This window comes from Calypte anna, chromosome Z (genome assembly GCF_003957555.1).
Source record: "Calypte anna isolate BGI_N300 chromosome Z, bCalAnn1_v1.p, whole genome shotgun sequence".
Taxonomy (NCBI): domain Eukaryota; kingdom Metazoa; phylum Chordata; class Aves; order Apodiformes; family Trochilidae; genus Calypte; species Calypte anna.
This window is the reverse complement of record NC_044274.1, coordinates 46,086,587-46,096,318: the sequence shown is the minus strand read 5'-3', so window position 1 is coordinate 46,096,318 and position 9,732 is coordinate 46,086,587. Positions and strand designations below refer to the sequence as shown.

Here is a 9,732-nt window from a genome sequence, read left to right as displayed (position 1 = left end):
GCAGGCCCCGGGAGCCCCAGAGTCCGGGCAAAGCGTCCCAGGGAGGGAGCCCGGGCAACCCTCCCGCTCGGTTGCCATGGAAACGCTAACGGTCGCCTCCCCAGCGCGCGCCAACCCCTCCCCAAGACGGCCTCGCGCCAGCCGCCAGCCGAGCCCCGCGCGGGGGGCGGGAACGGAGGGGAGGGGGGGGAGGAGGAGAGAGGGGCGGGGCCGCGCCCGGTGCCGAATGCGGCGCGGCGGGGGGAGGGGTGACCCCCGTCCCGCCCCGTCCCGCCCCGGTGTTGTTGTCTCTTTACGGCCGAGGCTGCGGGCTCTCGCGAGAGCGGCGTTGGCGCCGTGACCTCCATGTGAGAGCCGAGGCGCCTGGTAAACACTCCCAGGGGTTGGGAGATGGCTCTCGGTGGCGCCCGTTAGCCCCGTCCGCAGTGGTTCCCGCCAGACTCCGTCTCGCCTTGTGCCGCCTCCAGGGGGCTGGCCGCGCGGGCGATCGGGAAGCGGCGGGGGGTCGGCTCGAGTCTCCTTCGCTCTCCGCCCCCCTCCGAGCGAGGACGGCGGCCCGGCGGGCGGGGAGGCTCGCTTCTGTTCCGCGGGATTTGAAAAATCCTGCCCCACTGAGCCGAACAAAGAGCGGGGGAAGCGCCCGGGCCCCCTCCCCTTCTCCCTCGCACACCGCAGACAGGTACCCGCGGAGCGGACGCCTCTTCCACGTCCTGCCCCGGACCTGCGTCCCGATCCCGCGGCTGGCAGTGCGAGTGGGAGGGCGCGCACCATGTGGATCCAAGTCCGCACCATAGACGGCACCGAGACCCAGACCATCGACGACTTGAGCCGCCTTACCAAGATCGAGTGCCTGCGGGAGAAGATCCGGGAGACCTTCCGCGTGAGTCCCGACCGCCAGCGCCTCTTCTACCGGGGCAAGCAGGTGAGGTGGAAACGCCCCTACCTGGATGGAGACGGGGTGGAGACGGACGGGCGCTTTCCCCGTCTCTCGTCCCATCTCGGGCTGGACTCTTACGTGTGGCCGGGCGCTGAGGTTCCCATCCCCACCCATGTGTCGTCCTCTGGCCCCGGCTTTTGTTTACTGCCGTCCTGTCGGGCCTAGAGAGAAGTGAGGGGCGGGAGGGAGCCATGGCCTGACCCGAGGCTCGGGGGACCCAGCGCGGGCGTTTTCGGCGCCCTCCTGCCCGCCGTCTTTCCTGACGGCGAGCGGGTGCCGGAGAGGCCCCTTTGTGTGTTTGTTTTCCCACCTGAATCGCGGGAGGCTCCTCCCCCAGCCCCAGCCTTGATCGTACCGAAGTGACAGAGTGGCCGGAGAGGTGCGACGGGGAACGAAGCCCCTCTCCGCTCTTTCCCCCGCAGGCGCCGGGAGGGGAGCGTCACGATCGGGCTTAGCCCGTTTCCCTCCGCCCGCCCCGCCGCTGCTTCGGCCCGTCTGGGGGGCAGCGTGTGGCCCGGCCGTACTGCGGGCGGTTTCCCCGGCGGAACGCCGCCCTTGGGGCCCGCTCTTAGCGGGGGCAGAGGAGGAGGAGAAGCGGTGCCAAGTGGGGTGTCCCGTCCTTGACCGCTGCGGCTCCGTGCGCCCCGGTTGGCCCGGCCCTCCCCTCCCGCGGCGGAGTAACGGTTCCAGAGCCCTCTGGCTTCGAACCTTTCGCGATTCCTCGCGGGGAGGGGGAGAACCGGGCCGGGATGGGCTATGAGTTTGCGCGGGCACAGATTGCGCGCCCGGGTCCTTCTCGGCGCGGGCAACCGCGGGCGGGACCGAGGCCGAAAACGCGCCTCTTTAAGCCCTGTGCACAGTGTTACCGGTGTGGGTGACGGGCTGGAAGCTGTCTGTGAGCCGATGCTTCCCTCGTCTGCTGTGCCAGATACATTTTCAGCCGAATACACAGCCTCAGGCAATATCTTTTGAAGGGTGTAACCTTTCAAGTTGCATTACATAAACTATGAGGTATACTCAGTGCTTGAGGCGTTGAGACAGAGCTATTAACCCGCCGTGTTGCATGTGTGGTGTATTTTTGTGGGTGTTGCTTCTGCGGTGCAGTTTCTCACATCAAATAACTGTTGCATTCTTTAACTAAACTGAGTAATGCAAGGAAGCCAGTGAGATTTCTGACTCAAAAGAGATAGAGTGTGTATATTTACAAATAAGAGGAAAAAAAGTATGGAAAAGAAATTTCATTATGACTAGTATGTGAACACTAGTGGCTATATGATAAGCCTAGATTGTGAACTTAGTGGCAAGTAAGTAATTTTTGTGTTCTGCAATTTGGCGAGGAATGAGTATTTGTGAGGATGTGTCCATCAAGGCTTATGGGCAGTCTCATGTTTCTCTCAAAGAATATCAAATCTTGAAGTTGTGTAACTTCAGCTCAGCTCAGCTCAGCTTTGTGCTTTGCCAGCACACCTCTTCTTTCAGTGCAGAGCTCGATGCTAGGTGTACCAAAGAATCGGGGAAGATGAGCCTGAAGTGACTTGTGCTTTTCTATATAGCCAGTCAGTAGCTTGAACGTTTTAATTTGTAGAATGCTTGGCTAAGAAAGCAGAATAATGAAATATTATAGCTAAAGCTGCCTACATAAGCAGCATTTGTGAATTTAGTACTTAGTTTGTCCAGTTAGGACGCAGGTAGGATCCTGCTCAGTGATGAGTTAGGGAGGTCCTATTTTTATAACTTGACTTGCCATTTATGTCCATTTTCTTGCAATTACCATAACTAATTCTGAAGCTTCCCTGATGGATATGAATGCTTTTTAGATCCCATGGTGCTAGTAAGTAGGAAAAAAGTCAGAAGGATTGTGCTTGCACAAGTAAAACTAGATGTTGAAAGACATGAGCAATGGCAACTGTAAGCAATTTCGGGTCTCTCAGGGCTGTGATATAATTAAGAATAAAAAAGGGTATTTCAGTTAAAATCAAGGTGAATATAAAGCAGTATTCTGAGGTGGAAACATGGAAGAACTGAATATTACTGCATGTGTTGGAGAAAACATTATCTATTCATAACCATTTTCCTATTTTATATGCTTAGTGTCTCTGGTAACTTCCAGAAATACCTGGACCTTTTAAGTATGTGGGTACCAGAAGATTGGCTAAATTTTCTAAAAATGAGTTGTGTTAGGTTATAAGGATACAGAAACCTAAATGAGCCACTAAACAGGGGCTGAATTTCCATAGCTTCCATCTTAGCTTGCAGTAGAGAAGAGCTTCAACTAGCATTTTGAGCTAGAGCTATTATTTTCCAGTTTTTTAAAAGTGTTCATATGTAGTTAATGTAGTTTGTGGTAGAGTGTAATGTGCTATTGTCTGACCTACAGATGCAAATGCAGGATCTTATGTCGGCAGTACTTCTTGCTTCCTTAATGGTTAAAATATGTCTATCAGCCAGAAAATCAAAAAACTTTGCAGACTGAGGTAGAACCTTCTGAGTAAAGGGAGTATTATCTTATGCATTGTACTTTACTGTAGTGTGATAATCAAGTGTGCAGTTAGCCAGAGAAATTCACTGAACTGAAATCCAGAGAAACCTACAGTGATGTCTCTTGAAGAAACTGGATGATTGGCTGGAAGGATTTTCTTGGAGGGACACAAATACTTTCTTATGCTGGAATAAATAATATCTTAACCTTGCTCCAGTGCGGAGTAGCTCCATTGGATACCTTATCTGTGTTGTTATATGGTAACTCTGTCTTAACTTGTAAGTAACAATTCATTGTGTGGAATTCCTGTAAAATTCAGAAAAAAGAACAAGACAGTCTGTCTTCTGGCAGCATATCTGTCCTAATTGGTAAACCTATATAGCTCTTCTTGGTAAAGCTCTCAGTTTCATTCATAAAAGTGAAGGGGATATTATATATTAGACAAATTCTTGGCATCCTAGACTGTCAGAATAGATTTTTGATAGGACCAAGCTATAGTTATTGTGGGGTTTTTACTTATCAGTTATGATGCTGGAAAAATAGAGCAGTAAAAAGATGTTGAAGTTTATCTAAATTTGAAAACTTGCCAGAGAACTTTGCCCTGAAGACTGCAGCCATATTAATACCAACTTATGTTTCATTTAGAACCAAATGTGCACACTTGTGTTGTTAATGGAACATAAAAATTAATCTCTTGTTGGATTCTTCTATCATCCTCTCCCCACCTGTTTGAAATTTGAATTCTGTGAAAACTTGTAAATGGCTCTTGTTAAAGAAACCATCATCTGATGTGGCTTTCCCATAGTAATTACCAGAGTAAGGGAAGGAAGACATTGAAGTCCCAACATTTATTCCCAGCATATGCAAGAAGCAGTGAATGGTAATGCTTTTAAAGTTGTTAGCCTTACTGGTGAGGAAGACACTTCAAATTTGTTTCATGGGAGATTGACGTCAGCAGGTGAAGTGAGAGAGTATTGAAGCCATTTAGTTAGTTGATGTGGAAGCTGTTGCAAATTGGGCTTACTTCATTAGAAGAAATTCGGCTCTGCTTTTATGCACAAAAAATATGGTATGTGTCATGTTATTTAGCTGTGTAAGTTGTGCAAGCTCTTTAGTCTGTCAGGCCCATGCTGTAATGACTAAGTGTTTATGGGTTTGTTTTTTTTCAAATTCAACTGAAACAGTAGAGGGCTAGAAGTGCAGGAGCTTTAGTTTTGCACAAAAGCATCTTTGTGACGAAGCAGTGTTAGTGAAATACACAGATACAAATCCAGCAGTAGGACATGCCTTCGTTTACCTACAGTCTTCCTTATACAAGACCTCTTTATCTTCTTCTGGCCTGGGCTGGCACGAGCACTGGCTAGAATCTCGTGTGAGTTTAAGCTTCTAAGCTGTAGGTTTGTAAACTGTGTGTTTAAGGGCTTCTTAAATACTTAACAGCTTGTGTGAATTTCCAGAACGACAGAAAGGACTCCATTTTTTGTGAAGTCTCTCCCTGAAGAATGGGAGTGCTAAACTTGTTTATAAAACAATTGGGTTTCTTAACACAGTCTCTTTCCAGCTTTGTTTTGTTTGGAAAATTGTAAACATTTTCAGCTGAATCTGTCCAAACCCCATCTGCTTGAGGCAGAGTCTGAGTGTGAGAAATCTTCAGCTGGAGCAGTTTTGAGTTTTGTATCCTGGGGAAACGGTTTTAAGAAGTCTTAGAAAGGAAGTGATAGCCTTTATCAGATGAAGCTGGCAGCTAGCAGCCCGATGAGAGAGTCATCTGGAGTTTACAGGGCAGATAAGATCAGACTGCATTCCAAAACTCCTGAAACATTCATGCAGTATAGCTGAAACTCATATGGCAGTAGCTTTGGTAGCACTATTAGTAAGGTTTTTTTTTATATGATTGCAGAACTTGCTTACTGAAATCAGCCTCATTAAATTTTTACTGTAAAGCTACTAATGTAGTTTGCTATTTCTTAGTAGCATTATCTTTGTAACTCAAAACACCTAAGCAAACTGAAGGAAAAGCAAAGCATATATGAAAACAAAGCAGTTTATTGTTTTGTATTCATGACTTCAGTGTTAGGAAGTTGGAAGAACACTCTATACTGTAATAAACTATAGTCAGCCTTAAGGCTGTATTTTGTGGCATGTATAATTTATTCATCTAATCTAGTTAGGATAGTCAAGTGCCTGTACTTTTTCAGTTGATTTGGATTTTTCTTGGAAATGGGATGTTCTCTTTTGTATTAAAAAACCTCACAACCCCATAGATGTGGAACACACCTGATGCATGGCCTACACTGGCAACTAGATGATGAGGATTTCCAATGATTAAATTTGATCAAATGTTGATATAATTTTTTATATCAATTGAAGTTATGAATCTCTAAAAACTCTTGGTGGAATCTCTATTCCTGATTACTGTTATGTTATCTCTATTCCTAATTGCTGTTATGTTATCTTTATTCCTAATTGCTGTTATGTTATCTCTATTCCTGATAACTGTTATGTTAACAACTTCCCTGGTATATTGGGCTATTGTGTATATATTTTTTAGACTTTTGTTCTTAATTATGGAAGGTTCAGATAATAATCAGTTCTTCATGAGAAGTTCCTTTAAAAGCTGCAGATAATAATTCACTCCCCCTGGCACCACTGTTGCTGAACTTCAGTTTCCTGTGCCCTGCAAGGCCTCCTGTCATACAGGAGGTACTTGACCACTTTCATCTAATAAACGCAAGATGGATGAGCCTTTACTTCCTTCTAAGGATTTCAGAGCAGCTTTATATTTTGACATACTTATGGGTTTTTTTTGAAAAAGTATCAGGTAATTATAAATATCGGCTAGAAGATGGCTGTGGACTTTTATTTACCTGATTAGAAGCTTCTTGAGAACTTCAAAAGAGCAAAATTGTTGCTCTGTCTTCCATCTGTAAGTATAATGACCAGATGTTCCTTTAATTGGATTTGGAGTACCATGCAAGAAGAAAGTCATATGTAAATTAATGTGGGTTTTTTTTCTGTAACTTGCCTAGTGATAAATGAAGAAATAGTCTTAAAACCTGAACTTTGCATTAGAAAGTTTAACTTTAAAGAGGTGCATAACTGAACCTTGTAGAGGCCATTTGTTGAGGCTGAGAATGGCTCTCTTCACCTTGATCTTCTGATTGTGTCAAGAAGTCTTTTTTTTTGTGGCTCTTGATTTTCAGCTGTTGGCACTAATTTTGTACAATGGAGTAATTTTTGGGTTATAGTTAGTCCAGATCAAAAGGTAGAATGCGGTGGTACTGCCTGTACACTTTGCAAATAATCTTGTAGTTATTGTGTAAAACACCACTTTTTTTTTTTGAGAATGTGGTCTTGGAATGTAGGCTTCTACACTTAATTTTAGTTACAAAGCTTCTGGAAAAGTGAATTTCTTAGCAAAAACTAGTCTTGTTGATTGAGTGTGGGGATTAGTGATGTACATTTATCACAGTGCTCATACTGAGATTTGTGTGTAATTATGGGCAGTGTCAGAAACAAGGTTCTGTAATTTCCTCCTAGGTTATGTGGCTTTGTGTAGCATGCCTGACTGCTCTCTTTGTGTGGAGAGTTGAAGCAGCACAGCATGTGTTGACATTGTACCATGCTAAATTCATGGGCTGTCAGTCACTCTTAAGTGCAGAAAAGCCTTTCTCAGGTCCTGGAAGAATACTTCCTTCTCTAGGGGTTCCTCAGTCTGTCAGAAAACTTCCCTGTCCTAATGTTGCACCTACTCCTCTGTTCTGTTACTATGTAATCACTCTAAAGAATATTAAGAGAAAGTGATTAAGACAGAGCAATGTTTTTTGTTTGCTGGTGAGTAAATTCCTCTTGAAATGAGGGCATGTCATTTGCATATTTATTCTTAACACTGTTAAGAATTTTTTAAGGAATAAGTTGATAGTGAATCTTGGGGAGGAGATTGTCAATGCTCGGACTTTTAACAAAACCAGGTAAATTCAAGTCCTTCAAGTGGCAAGCAATGAACATGTTTGTAAAGTCTCCTTTTGTCTTGATATGGGCTTTCCTTTCATTGAGAAGGAGGATGTTAGAGTGAAGGATGAAAAACACTGTTAAGAGTGACCTAGAGTTTCTTGGTTATTTCTCTGCAAACAAAGTTAAAGCTGTTTCCCATTAAGGACAATAAAGCTTTATTATAGTGAGATTTGGATGAGACTGATATGTATTGCTGTTTTATTAATTTGTTTTATTTTATTAGGATCTTTGCTAAAAATACCAGCAGCAGTAAGGAAGGGAGATTTACGAGAACTTTCAGGAGCGCCAAAGTGAAAACTGTATGAATAAGGTGTCTTCATGACTATGCAGTGTATATGCAAAAAACCACTTAAAACGTGGAGATGGTGTAATCAAGCCCACACTTCAGAAATGGCCTTCTGTAGACATGCGAGAAGGAGCCACTAAGCCTCATGAATGTAAAGTTTTAACATGAAGATGTTTGGGTATTATCCATGTGGAATGAAAATACTGTTCAGGTTCTTCAGTTTTGAAAGTGTAAACACAGTGAGTAGACTTTATGAATGTCAGAAGTCATATGACTTAAGTATCTAACAGCATGTAGAAAATGATCTCCAGACATTCACTTTTTGACAGAGCAGTCTGTACAGGAGCTGCAACAACTGCTGGAACTAGAGTTGCTTGAGAAGGAAGTGGATCTCCTGGAGCTGCAAACACTTCAGACAGCACATATTAAACATTCCAATTCATATAAAGACCATAACTTGCTTTATGTGGTTGGTTGCTAAATTGTTTTTTGTTTTGGTTTTCTCTATTGCAATTAGAACGACTGTACTTCTTCGGGAGACAGTTGCAGTACAGTTACTGTAAAAACCTGACTGTGTGCCTACTATTCTGAATGTGGCTACTTCATATATTGAAAGGTATCAGGATCTTGAAGTAGTCTCTTAGGACACCAGGTAATCCAGGTGTAGGCTGCAGTTATCCATGTGGAACAGAAGTACTGTTCAAGTTCTTCAGTTTTGAAAGCGTAAACTGAGTACACTTTATGAATGTCAGAAGTCATGAGTTAAGTATCAAATGGCATGTAGAAAAGATTATTGAATATTTTCTGATCTCATTTGGCCCCATTGGCCCTAACCTCAGTGTTATACACTTATAAGCTGATTCTGAATTTTTGGTTAAGCTTTTCATTACTTGTTTCTGGTTGGAGATGTGTTTGAATGCTTCTGTAAAAATACTAATTGGAATTCACTATTCCAACAGCATTCCTGCAGGCAGAAAACTTGTGTTTGTGCATCAGTCTTGAGATGGAGAATACTAGAAATTCTAGGAGTCTACTTTGCTTTCTTTCAGTGAGTACCCAGCTGGTACACTGGGTTCTTGATTTCCTTAAACTAACTTACATTCTGGGTAGCTAAACCCCTCTTAACCAGAATTTTCTACTTACCCTGAGCTTGAAGTTCTTTAAGCATATGCATTTCCTGTTAAAGAAATTTTTAGGGTACACATAGTACCTGTGCAGAATTAAAGACTGAGATCACTAACTTTTCTTTGTGTGATGTTAATTAAAGAGCTCTTCTGAATTCACTGCAGTTTTTCATCTTTATTGCTAGATGTAAGCACACCTCTATCTAGTTCTTGGAAAAGAAAACTTCAGATGATGCTCAAAGGCACACATCAGGATCAATGATCCTGATTGTAAAGTGGGATGGCTGGATTAAGGTGACCGAGGAATTTACCCTTTTGGATGACACGCTAAAATAAAAACAGCAGTTTATATGCTGCATGCTTCCTTAGGAAGTCTCCATACATGCTCTGTAACACATCATCATGAACTGTGCTTGCGCTGGGTCTTGTAGACAGTACGATAGCAATTGTTGAATTACTTGTCAGGCTTTTTTTAATATTTTTCTTTCCAAGTAACGTACTCTGCATTTATGTTTGTGTAAGTGCAGCTTCTACATGTTTGATGTTACAAGACAGTTTTTATTACTGTCACTGATTACAAATCAGTGTCCTGATTTGAGAGGACCAGTATATAAAAACCTTCTGGGACACCACCAGCAACTGCCTGCCTGTTGATCTGTCTGTTCTAGTGGGGAGCAGCTGAGCTTATGGGACAAGAGATTGGAGCAGGTGGACAAATCACAGTATTCCTTCCTATAGTGCTCAATATAAAATGGCTCCCAGGAGAGCCCTTTGGTGGCTTCTCTGGCTGGTGTGCTAGCTGGGCTGAGGCCTCCTGCTGCTGCTTCCTTACTGCTTTTCAGTTTCCTCATTGGAGAAGAACATCAGTCACCAGGACAGGTTGCCTTCTACC

At 43.9% G+C, this 9,732-nt stretch overlaps 1 protein-coding gene across 2 annotated transcripts in view; it reads left to right on the top strand.

Moving 5' to 3' along the window:
* Window positions 1-339: 339 nt before the first annotated feature.
* UHRF2 (ubiquitin like with PHD and ring finger domains 2) overlaps window positions 340-9,732 on the top strand; it is an 84,279-nt gene continuing 74,886 nt past the window's right edge. For both annotated transcript variants that reach the window (XM_030467559.1, XM_030467560.1), the window contains exon 1: window positions 340-922. In XM_030467559.1, the coding sequence (XP_030323419.1) occupies window positions 770-922 (153 nt within the window). In that variant the 5' untranslated portion in view covers window positions 340-769. The remainder of the gene's footprint in view (window positions 923-9,732) is intronic.